Source organism: Camelus dromedarius, chromosome 27, assembly GCF_036321535.1.
Source record: "Camelus dromedarius isolate mCamDro1 chromosome 27, mCamDro1.pat, whole genome shotgun sequence".
NCBI classification, from domain to species: Eukaryota; Metazoa; Chordata; class Mammalia; order Artiodactyla; family Camelidae; genus Camelus; species Camelus dromedarius.
Window position 1 is genome coordinate 25,170,344 of NC_087462.1, and position 15,137 is coordinate 25,185,480.

General features: G+C 41.3%; 1 protein-coding gene across 2 annotated transcripts in view; it reads right to left on the reverse strand.

Moving 5' to 3' along the window:
* RNF130 (ring finger protein 130) overlaps positions 1 to 15,137 on the reverse strand; it is an 87,003-nt gene that overhangs the window by 37,189 nt on the left and 34,677 nt on the right. For both annotated transcript variants that reach the window (XM_064480182.1, XM_064480181.1), the window contains exon 3: positions 7,779 to 8,029. In XM_064480182.1, the coding sequence (XP_064336252.1) occupies positions 7,779 to 8,029 (251 nt within the window). The remainder of the gene's footprint in view (positions 1 to 7,778; positions 8,030 to 15,137) is intronic.

Consider the following 15,137-nt stretch of genomic DNA (forward strand, 5'->3'; position numbering starts at 1 on the left):
GTCAATACACTCACCCAGGACCAGTTCAGTCCCAGGTCTCCTTCCTATTATTTCTGATGCCATTCGACTCTTCCGTCTCTCCTTTCATCCGTCCACAGCTCTGTGGAAAAGGATCCCTTTGCCTGACTTTCCTCCCAGTCTCTGTCTGATGAAGTCTTATTCATCCTCTAGAATTCAGCTCAAATGTCACCACCTCCTCTGTGATATCACTCTAGTATTATCACTCTGTCCAAAAAGAGTAGCTCTTACAATCACACAGTATTTTGATTACATCTGTCTGCCTTCCCAATAGAATGTAAGCTCATTCTTTAGTCCATTTAAGTGTTAACTGAGTCACTGTGACACATGCTAGGCCCTAAGTTAAACCCCAAGGATGCAGACTTGAATGTCTCAGAGACAACTCTGATCTCAAGAGCACAGTTTGTGTTAGAAGAACAAAACCTTAAGCTCCTGACATAATGTTTAGAAGGCCATATAGTCACCATATACAGAAAGTGGCATTTATTTATGTAAACTGATCATAATAGCAGGACATGAAAAAGAAGACAGAGAACTTGCACTATTTTTAAAAAGTGGTAAAAATAATACACTCTTGGCTCAAAGATCTGTTTTCCTTTTCTGGAATTGTTAATCCCTAGTAAACATAATAAACAAATTAACAAAATATTTAAAAGCATATTTCGTTTCAGAAACCTTGAGATATTTATAAAGTATAAGAGTATGGTACATACACTTTGGCAAGAAGTTTTAATGAGTTTTAAATACCTTAGAAACCATATACATCTTCACAGGGAATTTTTCACAAGACCACCTTCTAAACTCGGCAGTCTTAGGTTATGGAATTTTTTTATACTGCCTTATTCCTCTACAGTAAAATATAAATTTTACTGTTCTGGTTTGGGAATCAAACTTGACTACTTTGAGATTAAGCGTGCATTATTAACTATGTAATTGTGAAAAAGTTTTACATTTCTCAGAAAAACCTTAGGCACCTTTTCAATTAAACACACCAAACATCTATCCTCTTGTGTGAAATAACAATCACTGTCTCATTAGTAAGGTGACGTTTAGGTTTATCATCAGCCACATCTGAGCTATCTGTACCTGAACACTGTACTTAAGATACAATCGAACAGGTTTTCAGGAAGATAAACTAAAAAGCCAAAGCATTAGATTCTTATTTCACGTGTAAAATCGTGTCAATTTTGTACATTACGCTGTGCTTATTAGAAAGATATTTGCAACGAACGGCTTTCTTCGGTAGCATATTCGGTAGAAAGAACTGCTTCACGATGACAGTTTGTGGGAGGAAATGTCTCTCCTTAAACTTTGTTTTTTCTTTGCTAATACTTCTGACTTCTCTTTTAAAATAGCCAGAGGTTTCAACCAGTTGAGTTGCTGCCACCTTTTTATTAAACTTTAATAAGCTAAGCTTTTTAAGCCACATAAAAATTTCATCAAGCACTTCTCAACCTTAGGAAAAAACGGAAGGAGGAACAAAGGTCAGAGCACTACGTTCCGCTACACTGGAGTCTGAAGACGGATGCTTTTGGAAGTCTGTGCGCAGCCAGCCACGAAACAGACGCTGGGAAGCCAGTTCCCGCTGGTGGTCTGCGCCAGATGGTGACTGCGCTGAGTCCTTCATCAACACAGGCCCCACGCTGGGCGCTAATTAAAGCGCCACCGTCAAAGAGCAGGCTCCTGGGACAAATCATTCGCTTTTTCCAAGGTCCTTGAGTTGTGCTATGTTCAACTCACTATTACCGGGTTTTCATGTCAAGAACACCCTTTCAGGGCTACTGATGATCATTTTACTTTTAGTCTGTCATAATGGCAATATATTTTAAAAACATCTTTAATTTATTAAAACAAAGGCGTATAGCATGCTGCTTCATTATATGACGTTAGTAACAGAAGGAACAGATAAAAGTGTTGAAAGAGGAGATCTGTTGCTGGGAAACGAGACTTAGGAAGAGGAACAGACTGGGCAAGGAACCAGACTTCGCGGTGCGATTTATTTTTAAAAATCACGTTCATGTATTATATCGGTTAAAACTTTAAATTTAAAAACGAAGGTAACGTCACTGGTTAGAGAGGGCGGAGCACTCCAGGGCTGAGCTGCTGTCCTTCAAGAAGCCAAAGAGCTTCAGCTGACACCTGCTTTCCTCAAACGACATCAGACAGAATTTACTGTCAGGTGCTCTGATGATAAATACGCAAATGCTGTTCTTCTGTTAGTGCTAATCTGACCCTTTATTCCTTCACTTCATCAGAACTCGATTTCACGTCTACACATTTTGTCAAAAATCTCATAAAACTGGTACATCCTATTTGAAGGCTGTAAATTTGATTTCGTACATGCATATCCAATAATCCTTTCTATGAAATGGCCTATTTTTAGGTCAGTTAAGACTTTCATCTAATATCCCTTCAGCGCTTCAACCCTGTGTCTGAGTCACAAACTGCGTGAGATGCTACAGGGCCTCTCAGCTGGGCCATGATGGAGTAGCCCCACTCCTGCCACTTCCTCTAGCTCACATCCAGAAAAGCCCTGGACATAACACAACAGACGAGCACAGGGCATCTCCGAAAGGTAGAAAGAAGAGGTGGGCTGCCCAGGGACTCTGAGACTTGAACGCCTAGAGGTGAGTTCCCCGGCCTCTCACATAGCCCAGACAAGGTGCTGCAGAAGCCTCCAATCTGCAACAGCCAACAGGAACAGAACCCCGCCATCTCCCCCACGCCGACACACACACAGCCTGCTTCCCCTAGCCGAAGGGCCAGGGAGAGTGCGCTGCACCCTTCCTACTCTAGCCAAATGCCAATGGGAAAACTGCACCCCTCCTCCCACGATGGTTTCAGCAAGGCCCACTGGGAAAGTGACCTTCACTCCCCCACCTCAGAAGCAAGCTGAGTGCACTGATCTGACATCTATCTATAAAACACTCCACCCAACAGCAGAATACACATTTTCCCCAGGCACCTATAAAACATTCACCAAGACAGACCAGATCCTAGATCATGAAATAAGTCTCAACAAATCTAAAAGAACTGAAATCATACAGAGTATTTCTCTGATCACAGCAGAATTGAACTAGAAATCAGTAACACTAAGACAACAGCAAAATCTCCAAACAAGTGGAAACTAAACAACACGCTTCGAAATAACACATGCATCTCAGAGGAAGAAAATACATAAAGCTGAATGAAAATGAAAATACAGGGTATCCAAGTAGACGGGACACAGTTAAAGTAGTGCTGAGAGAGAAATGGCAATAAACTCTTACATTAGAAAGAGAAAAGTAATCTAAGTTCCTATCTTTAAGAAATGAAATTTTTAAAGAGCTTGCATTTTTAAAAAATTAATAAAATTGAGAAATTTCTAGGAAGACTTACAAAGATAAAAAGATACACATGATTAAAATCAGGAATGAACAGGCAATATCACCACAGACACTGCAGGCATTCAAAGAACAAGGAAATCCTATGAACAAATTTATGTTCATAAATATGACGACATCTAAAAACCAGGCCAATTCCTCAAAACCCACAAATAACCAAAATTCAATAAAGATGAAACAGACAATATGAATAGTCTTTTAACCATGAAAGAAATTAACTTCTTGCAACTCTCTCAAAACTACAGAGTAGTATCTCTCATGAACTGAGACATAAAAATCCTCAACAAAGTACTAGCCAACTGAATCCAGCAATGCGCAAAAAATTATACTCCATGACCAAGTAGGATTTATTCCAGATATACAAGACTAGACTAAGTGTAGTTTATTCCAGGTATGCAAGTCTGGCTCAACATTCAAAAATCAATGAATGCAATCCACCACAGGCTAAAGAAGAAAACAAAAAATCATATAGTCTCATCAACTGACGCATAAAAAGCATTTGACAAAATCCAGCGCCCATTTCTGAGAAAAATTCTCAGCAAACGAGAAATAAAACGTTCCTCAACTTGGTAATAAACATCTACAGAATGTGACAGTAACAACATATTTGACAATGAAAGATTGAGTCCTCTCCTCTAAGACTGCGCACAGGCCAAGGATGCACACTCTTACTATTCAACATAGTACTGGAAGTTCTAGCCAGTTCAGTAAGGCAAGAAAAAGAAATAAGGCATTCAGATTGGAAAGGAAGAAGTAAAATGGTCACTATTTGCAGATAACATGATTGTCTATACAGAAAATCCTAAGCAATTTACAATAATAACTGAGTTTACCAAGGTGGCAGAATACAAAATCCAACCATATTTTGATACTCTTACAGTGAACAGGTGAAACCTGAAGTTAAAAACACATTTACAGTCCATTTACCATAACATTACTATTTAGTCATTTCAAACAAAACAAAATTGTTAGGTATAAACTTAACAAAATATGTACAGAGTCTGTATGCTGAAAACTATAAAATGCTGATGAAAGAAATTAAAAAAGACCTACACAAATGGAAAAACATTCAGAGTTCATGAACTGGAAGATTCAATATGGTAAATATATCAATTCTCCCCAAACTGATCAATAGATTTAATGTATTCACATCAAAATCCCAGAAAGTGGTTTTTTTTTTTCTTTTGGGGGGGGTAGGGGAGAGACACAGCTTATTCTAAAGTTTGTATGAAAAGACTCTAGGACCTAGAATAGATAAAATAATCTTGAAAAAATAAGAATAAAATGGGAGGAATCACTCTACCCAATACTAAGGCATAGCATATAGCCAATAATCAAAGGCAGTGTGGTGTGGACAGAGGTGCAGACACAGGGATCAGCAGGATAGAACAGAAAACCCAGACACATGCCCACACAGACATGCCTGAGTTTTGACAAAGGTGCAATACTGGACAAACATAAGCCGAAAAATGAGTCACAAACTAAACCTCACACTTCATGCAAATACTAATTCAAAATGGATCATGGACGTAATTGTAAAATGTTAAGACTTTTAGAAAAAAATTAGAAAATCTTTATGATCTAGGGCTAGGCAAAGAGGCTTAACAGCAAAAGCACACAATACCTAAAAGGAAAAGCTGATGAATGAAGCTTTATCAAAACTAAAGAATTCTGCTCTTCCAGAGTCCCTGGGATGAACTAGGAGAAAATATTTGCAAACCACAATTCTGACTAAAGACTTCTATTTAGAATGTATAAAGAGCTCTTTAACTCAACAGCAAAAAACAAAGAACCCAGTAGAAAGTGGGCAAAAGACACGAATGAACATTTCACTGAAGAGGCGGCATTTAGCACACCAAAGACGGTAAACGCCCATAGCCATTAAAGAACAGCAAATCAAAAATCACAAAAGCGGTATTACTATAGGCCTATCAGAATGGCTAAAATGAAAAACAGTGACAACACCAAACGCTGTCAAGGACACAGAGGAACTCTATCAGGGAAACGTTTCCACCAGGAATGGAGAACAGCACAGCCACTTGGGAAAAGAGTATGGCAGTGTTTTACAAAATTAAATACATGCTTATCATAATAATCCAGAAACTGCACTCTAGAATATTTACACCAGGAAAATGAAAACTAATGTACACACAAAAACCTGTACATGAATGTTCATGGTCACTTTATTTATAATAGCCAAAAACTGGAAATAATTTGGTTAACCAAATTATGGTACATCCAAGCCACAGAGTATTAGCCAGCAATAAAAAGGAATAAACTATTGACAGACCTAACGACTTGGAAGGTTCTCAAGGGAATCATGTTAGGTGAAGAAATCCAAACTCTAGAGGTTAAGTACCACAGGATCCCATGTATATAGAATTCTTTAAACAATAAAATGATCAAGTGGGGAACAGCTCAGCGCAGTGAGGAGTAGGAATGTAAGAGAAAGGCGGCTGTGACTATAAAGGGATCTGCACAAGGGATCCTTGTGAGAACTGCTCTGTGTGTTGACAGTGGTGGTGGTCACCTGCAACCACACACAACTATTCTCAACACACCAGCAAGTTTAACTGGGGAAACCTGAATAAGACCAATGGACTGCATCAATGCTGATATCCTGGCTGTGATATTTACTATAGTTATTCCAGATTTTACCACTGAGGGGAAAATGGGTGAAACGTATATGGGATTTCCCTGTATTATTTCCTACAAACGCATGTGAATTTACAATTATCTCAAAGTAATAATTAAGCATATATAAAGGACTGGTGGTTCCTGACAAAAATGCATATAACCTCAATTTATTCATGAAGGAACATCAGACATCAGACAAACTCAAATCCAAAACAACCAGCCTGCACTCTCCAAAAATGACAATGTCATGGAACAGATTAAAAGACATCAGACAACTGAATGCAACATACGATCTGACTGGATCAATCCAGGGTTTTCTCTGCAATAAAGGACATTATGAAGACAATTTTAAACATTTAGAAAAGGTCTGGAGATCAGATAATGGTGTTAATGCTAATTTCATTATTTTGATAATCATACTGTGGTTATGTAAGAGCATGTCTTGCTTTTAGAAAATACACAATGAAGTATTTAGATGGATCTCAAGGGAATTATCATCTTATTTCAAACTTATTCTCAAACGGTTACAAAAGAGTCTATACACACAGAAAAGGGAATATGGTAAAATGGTAACAGCTAGAGAATCTGGGCAAGGGAGTATTTCATACTATTCTTGCAACTTTCTGTTAAGTCTGAAATTATAAATAATAAAAATTATCACAATAAAAAATTTTAAAGAAGTAAAGGATGCTGCACAGAGCCTGGTACATAAATGCTCAATAAATTATAGCCTTCAGATTTTTTTTTAAAATCTATTATCAGATGAAGAAACAAGCTGAGACACTAAAAAAACTGTTCAAGAGGGACTACGGCAAATTGGTGCTAAGGTCAGGATCTGAATTCAGAGGTGTTCCATACCAGAGTCTGTGTTCCTTTCACTAGAAGGAGGAATAATGAGTATTTACCCTCCATCTCCCATCCCCATGGAGCTGGATGTACTGTTTGAGGAGAGGATGGTGTTACATAAAAATTGGCTTCAAACCACTAAGAAATTCACTTCTTAGGGCCCTAGGAGAGAAGCCTAGGACTGGGACAGACCCAACACCTCACCCCTGGCTCTAGGGTAGATACTGGGTCTGCAGCCCATCAAAGTAACAGACCGACCGAAACACTGGCCGCGAGGCCTCTACCCCAGGGCAGCACGCTGTCTTTCCTGTGCCTTTATTCCTGTGTCCTGTGTGACATTCACCTAGTATCAGGCTGTGCTGGTCAATGGAATTTCTAGGATGACCATCTAGATGCATGTCTTCTATTGGTTCTTTCCTACCTCCTCATCACCCCATGGCTAAGCCTAAAATAGGACAGATAATTTATTTTTTAATAATTTTTTTTCTGAATTGATATTACACAGTTTAAAATTCACATGGGGAAAATTTTTCACGTGAAACAAAAAGGTATACAGTGAAAAATCTCCCTCCCCCACCCTCCCAACTCTCCCGTCACTTACAAATGTTACCAGCTTAAAAATGCAACTTTGTCACATTTCTTCAAGTTACTACCATTAGGTAGATCACATTATGGTATTAAGCTAAACATTTACCTAGAATATTCCAAGTGATCACCATGAACTGAACAATTTCCCCACTTAGGCATTTAAAATATCCTTAAAATACTTAAGTAGGTATGTTTTCAATACAGTAAAATACGGGTCACAGCTTTTCTTAAATGAAAGCACGTCTGTGCAGCGTGAGTGTGACACCTGTTCTAAGCAGCAGTCACTGCAGAGTACTTGGAGCTCACCTGGTTCCTGTCCCGAGCGTTCGTGTACCTGATCTTCTGAATGAAGTAGAATATAAGCCAGGCTGAAGAAATAATCATCAAAACAATAAAGGATATTGACACGAAGACCAGAGAGCCACGGCTGAAGTTCTTTGGCGGCATTCGGGTTCCAACAGCTATTGTCATTTGTACAGAGATGTTTTTCTCCAGATAACTCAAAATATCCTTACCCCTCAATTCCGTAATCATGACAGCAATAATATCTCCAGTGCCTGTAACGTAAAATAAATATACATACTCAAGTGACATTTACAACTTACAGAACATCAGCTATACATAAGCGCTACTTAGAAAAACTTCTGCAGTTTGCTACCGACAAGGGTTTGCAGGTTCAACGTTTCAAATGCAGTGGAGCTGCAGCTGGGTATGCTGGCACCAAGGGGGACAGAAATCTGCCGTGTACTACTTAAGACTTAAACACACTTAAAGCATGAAATGACTGCCGTGTTAAGAGCCGTGTTAATTTGTCTTACAACTATATTTAAAAAAACAGATTATTAATCAGCCAAATGTGATAAAAGACAGCACACAACACTGTATTATACAGCAACAGAAATATGATAAAATCATGGCAGGTTTTCACAGTAAAGCCTTTTCCGTCTTAAAATGTTCTTTAGTGGGTCCCAACTCCTTATGAAAAAGAGAAAAACTTATTTGTAGTACAAAATTTGGTACTTTTTGCATTAATCTTACAAACATTCATGGAGCACCTACTGTGTGCAGAGCTTGTGCAAGGAATAGAAAGGGGTACAAAGTATACAGTTTCACAGTATCGTTGACTTCGGACACAAATCTGGTAAGAGAGCTGTAACAGCAAAGTGCCAAGCTGTGGCGTCTTTAATCACCAATAGTTGAAACTGACTTTGGTCCTATGTGTAGACCAGACTGGAGGAAGGTTCCTTTCCAGTTTACCCCAGAACGCTTCTGGAAATTAAACCCCTCCTGAGACATGCCCAAGCCTCACGTTCTGGACTGGTCACGCCTGAGTCTAACAGCTGTCCAGAGGTTCTGCGACAGCCACTCACCACTTAAATGAATTGTAAGAATGTCTGTAAATTGTTCTCCCCCTGATTCTTCCACTTACATAATTTCCAGAAGCAGTAATACAGCAAAGGCAAGCGACTCTCTCTCTTATGCACAGCATGAAATTTCTAACCCTTTCCCCTTGTACAAAGGGAATAATTTCCCATTTTCTTTTAAGCAAAAAGAGAAGCCTTTCTATGACCCATCCAGCTGTCAGTGATTGCCCTTTCAGAAGGTGCAGCTGCCTGTGGCAACATGCAACTTTTGACAACCGCCTTCTTCAAAGAGCCCATAAGACTCTGGGGGTCAGGAAGGAGGAGAAACATTTTATTTGGGGAAAGAAAAAATTATAATCACTTATTTACATTTGAATAAGGTTTGTACATATAAATGTAAAACACCAAAACAGAACAAAACTGCCAAAACTTGTCCTATCAAAGACTTCTTCAATGAATAAGTATTACTAAATATTTGATATATATGTTTCATTTATTGTATTTAACTAAAAGGACTGTCCTCATACAATGTGCAATCAAAAGACCACATGCAATTGAAAAGAAATTTAATTATTAAAAGTTTTATGAAAAATCTAACCCAATGGAACATATACCTTTGTATAATCTTATTCAAAACTGTGCCATTTATCGGCAATTTATCAGAATACTGATTAAAAATCCAAAAACAAAGAAAACTGCAAAATTAAAAGGAAGCAACAAAGTTAACATCTATTTATCTTTCAGATATAAGTGTTCTGACCAGTAAGTTAGGAAAAAACCATAAAACAATGCTAAACCATTTTAAATTTCCATTTAGAAACCTCAAGTTTATGCTTTTAAAATGTTGTTCAACAGGCAGTGATCTGCGGTATAAGATACGAGGTATGGCTATAAAGTAACTGAGACGGATCCCACAAACAACACATGACAATCAGTCTCGTTGCTTTATAATCACACCAGGTACAGACAGTTTTAGAAATCAGCTCTGAGGTTCCCTCTCGAAGACTCAAGCTGGAAGAGGAGCTGGGAAAGCTGCACAGGTAGCCAAGGGGACCAGTCCACGCAATTCATTCATTCAAACAACACTAAACGAGCGCCATCTAATCTCAAAGGGAAGGCTGTGTGGGAAAGAAGCATTTAATTATTTCAATCATCCCTTCAATATTTATTGAGCATATGTTATCATAGAGGCTCCTTAACATTCACCTTTCAAAGAGAGTAGAAAATTACCTGCTGCGAAATTAGAAAAGACATAGGTTTCCGTCCTTAGTTCTTGGGACAAAGTTCCTAAAATCTTTGCAATTTCCTAAGTGACAGCACTGGGAGTACATCTTGTCCTAATATCAGGCCTTTGCCCCTGGTTCCCAACTCAGAGCTCCTAAGTCTCCTGGGATTCCCTGGGTGACAAGAGTGCCTTTTGTTCCAGTGAGCTGAATCTTGGTGGGCTCCTACGTAGCTTCAGGATGGGGTCTGGCATGACTAAGCCATGATGAGAAGCTTGGAACTGTCAGCCCCATCTGCCAGTCCCCTGGGGAGGGGAGATGGCGGAGACTGAGTTAAGGATCGATCGTACCTACATGAAGCCTGCATAAAAATCCCAAAAGTAGGGGGGTGGGAGGGCAGCATGCCAGAGAGCCCCTTCTCACACACTCTGCCCTATGTAGCTCCTCATCTGTATTCTTTTATATCCTTTATAATAAACCAGTAAATGTTAAGTTTCCCCCTCAGTTCTGTGAGCCATTCTAACGAATTTTTGAACCGGAGGAGGAGGTTGTGGGAACCTCAACTTACAGCTCATGCGTCAGAACTACAGGTGACAACCTGTGACTTGCAACCGGCTTCTGAAGTGGTGGGGGAGGGGGAGAGTCTTGCGGGACTGAGCCCTTCGCTTGTGGGATCTGATGTTAACCCCATGAAGACAGTGTCAGAATCAAATTGAATTACAGGACACCCAGCTAGTGTTCTAGCGTTGCTGAGAACTGCCTGGTGTAGGGAAGACCCCACACACATTTAGAGACCAGAAGTGTCAGAGGTGAAGGTTTCTGTGTGAGTAGTTAAAGAAGATGTACACAGGAGGGCTGTTCCCTTACACCCAATCTCGATTACATGAAAACTGCATCTACCCTCAAGGGGCAAAGAAGAATCTTAAAGGGACTAGAGGGAGAAGCCAAACACAGGGGGTCTCGTGACACTAGTACAAAGGAGGAGCCTGGGAAGAGCGACAGGAAAGGAGATGGAGACACTGATGGTCAAACAAAATGGACATTAATCACAGTGTGTCATCAGCATACTAGCAAAGGCACTAAGGTCGTAACCACTTAACCAGACTCTCCCTCCTAGAAGAACGCCCTCCCCACCCCAACTTCAGGAGAGGTTCATGGACTTCCTCATTTTCCCTCCATAAAGCAGACCTGGGTTCAAAGACCCCGACTTAAGGATGCCCCAGACACTTGACTTTTAAAGATTTGTGAAGCTTTGGTCCTGTGTCTGGGGCAGAGGTGGGGGATATTAATGTCAGAGAAAATATAAACTCAGGATAAAATTAGGGTTAGATCAATAAGCGACTGATAAAAGAGTTGAGAACTATTTAGACTGTAATGATGTAAACATTCAAAGAAAGATGACAAATATTTGGAATATCCATCAACATTCTCACGTCCTAAGCTCTTGACAAGCAACCCTAATAAATCATGAATGTGGCCTCAGAATCCCATGCATTTCAACACGCCCAGCTGCCAGGATGAATTTACCAGAGACAAGCGAAAACCTAGTAAAAACCTAGTTGTGATCCCTGCTCTCACTTATTTTCTTGAAAACCTCCCCCACTGTTATTCTTTAATGTGAATCTACGTTTCCCCTGCTTGAGCCTGGACACTCTAATAAACAACTCTGTTCTTTCTTCTTTTGAGAATTTTCAAACCTTCAGAACAGTTTCAATACTACATGAATACTCATGCACCTCTTACTGAGATCTGTCAACTGGTAACACGTTAACTTTTCCGTGTGTATTTCTGAATCAACTGAGAGTAAACTGCAAACATCATGCCATTTCCTTCTTAAATACTTCAGCATTATCTCCTAAGAACAAGGACACGATTCATTTGTAATGCTCAAGAAACTGAACTCTGCTACAACCCTGCTCTGCAACGTACAGCCCACAGTCGACCACCTCTGCCCGGAGAAGTGACTTTCAGAGCTGCTCAGGTGAGCCCAGCGCCCAGCGCCCAGCGCCCAGGCAGGCCTTGCGGGCCCTGTGCTTGGCCGTCTCGTCTTCTTAGTCCCCTCCGATCTACAGCAGGTCGCTCAGTCACTTCTGTAAGTTCACGACATTGACCTTTCTGAGGAGTTCGGGCCACATGTTTGAAAAATGTCCCTCAATCTGGATTTGTCTGACCGCTTCCTTATGCCCAGGCCTCCAAAGGGAACATTTCTGGCAGGAACGGGACCAGGGGGATGCGGTGCCCCCCACGGCGCTGTGCCAGGAAGCATGCGCCGGGCTTTCACTTCATCGGAGGGGGCGCATTTTATCACTTGGCTCACCTGGCTCCTGCCGTTTTCCTCCACTATAAACGGATGCTTCTCTCCTTTTAATTAATACGCAATCTGTGGGGTGATGCTTTCAAAATATCCAGTCCCCCACAAGCCTTCATGCAGTGCTCTCAGAACATGCTAATGCCCATCTGAACCGGTTACCACAGCAGTGTCTGCAAAATGGTGATTTTTCTAATGCTGTAATTTCTTCACCATTTTGTGAAGTGGTTCTGTAATCAGAAGGATTAACATATTTTTCTACTTATCTTTTTTCCCATTAAATAAATAGAAATGATGGGTGGGCAATTTTTCTGTAACCAACAGCCCCCCCACCCCACACCTAGCAATTCTATTTTTTCCCCTCCTTTTTCAGTTTATTAGGTAGAATTATTACAGTTTGACTGCACATACACATTATATTCTATTTTTTTAATTGGGAAAAAAGAATAAATGGAAAAATATAATAATACTGCTATAACCCTGACTATAAAATCAGTTTTCAGGAGACAACAAAATTGACCTCAGAATTAACCTCCTTTGGGCTCTGAAGTCAGAATGTCTAGGTGCAAATTCCAGCAAGACACTTGACCTCTCTGAACTTGTTTTTTCTTTCAAAAAATGGTGTGTTACCTGCAGGCTTCACGGCAGATGCTCAGTAAGTGCTACAGTTTCCCGAGCCAATCCTACTTGTGTTATTACTATTCATAGGAAGTAGAGGAAAGCATTCTCTGGAGGAAGCCAGAAAGCCCCTACCACAGAACTCGGGGACTGTTGCTTCCTCTCTCTCATTCCTCCCATCACCTCGGGGAACACTCAGGCACCTGCTGATCAGTCTAGGCCTCCACGAGGATTCGAGCTGCAGCTCAGTGAGCCCCCCCTGGCTGGGAAGTATCAGGAACCAGGCCCCCATCCTGGAAATGAAGACTCTCAAGACAAGCCCAGCTCAGCCGGGCAGCTGGCACCTTAACTATAAAGGCAGATGCTGGAAAAGAACAAACGCACTGTCTGAGGTACCAGGTCACAAGTGGGGAAAGTGAACTGACGGTGAGCTTTTTCACTTTTGTACTCTAAGCTTACCTGTTTTTTTTTTTTTTTTTTTTAGAAAATAGCATCCCTGTGCAAAACCCCACTTAGCACAGGATTTGAGCCTTAACAGATGAGCTCGTTTGCTAAGCTCAAATCAGCTGCCAATGTTTTAAGGAATGTTAAAGCTCTCAGATCATTTGAGGAAATTTCCCATAAGAAAGATTTTGGGGGATGCAGCATTCCCACACTGGCTGCCTGCACATCCGTTATTCCTAAAGAGTTCAATGACCTCTTTCTATGTAAAGCAGAGCACATACTTTAAGTGAAAGGGATTAAGGCGTCTTTAAGTTCTAGAATGGCCGCTGCTGCGGGGACAGGCAGGTGTAAGTCAGAGAGTTTCTGTACCTCCCTCTCGGGCAGGCTGCACAGACTGGCCGAGCCCCGCGAGCCTGCGGGTGAATCTGCTCACTCGTGGTCGGAGGCCTTCACTCTCGCTTCCACTGACTAAATTTAAGTCCTTCTCAGATGCTTCTCTGCAATACGTTCACTTCACACCTAGTACCCATTCTTCTCTCACTGACTCCTTAAAGAATTCAAGGGGGGAAAAAGATACGCGGCGTTCTTTTATGAAATGAATCCAGCAACAGTTCTGACAGACATGGACGACAGGTTGTTACAGGCTTCCTGCTGAGATTTGCCAGTGGTTTTTTCTAAAACACACATTTGTCGTGTCATCTCTCTGTTCAAAGCCTCTGATGTGTCCCTTCTGTCAACTAAAAAAGTTCAAACTCCTTAACTTGACATTCAGGGCATTTTGGGAGCCAGATGGACACAGAGGTACCTGATAGTCACATGATGATAGACACTTCTTATTGACCAAATGGAACTGTTGATCAAAGAGACGGAAATCCTGGCTCATGGGATCCAAGCAGAATGATAGAGTGAAGCCTGGAGGAAGGTATCAGGAGAAAACATAGGGCCTGAGGAACTGAAGGCTCAACAAAACCAAATGACAGGAGAGGGAGAGAAAGCAAAGAAGCAACAGTCAGAGAACAGGACACTGGAATTGAGACTCAAGAGATGTAAAAATTACAGGAGATAATGAGGCCCAGAGGGAGGGAGGAGTCCAGGGTCCTCATGAGGCAGAAAGGTCAAAGGCCCTGAGTGAAGAATTTTAGGTTCAGGGTGTTCACTTCCCATATGGATTCCAAAGTTGCTCAGGACGGTGTGCGGGTAGGCAAGCCAGGAGTCCAGGCCCCTGACAGTGACAGCAGGCAGGGGAGTGAAGGAGGCACACAGGGCGTGGAGCACGAGAATGAAGGTGATGTTCTGTCACTGTGGAGGTGCCCCGGTTTGAAAGCAGCAGTACTCACAACCACACCAGCACCACAGTATCCAGTCGATGCCTACTAGGTTCATGACACTGACTAACTTGAAATTGTGCTGATGCCTGAATCTAACCCTCCTGCCACGAGGCTGACACCTGGGAGCTCAGTGTATGAGCCACCAGGCCATTCTAGAGCCACTCGATAATCCCGGACGACGCTGACCTGCAGACTGTCCTCAGGAAGAACAAGGGCTACTGAACCCCTGTCCTTCACTCCTTGGGCAGGAAGCTGGTCAGCCTCACACAAGCAGAGCAGAGGCTCAATGCCCAGCACCCCAATATCAGCTTCTTTTTTTCCTTACACTATCTCCTGCCCATATGCCCTCATCAGATCATCTCTGTGATTTCCACATCATA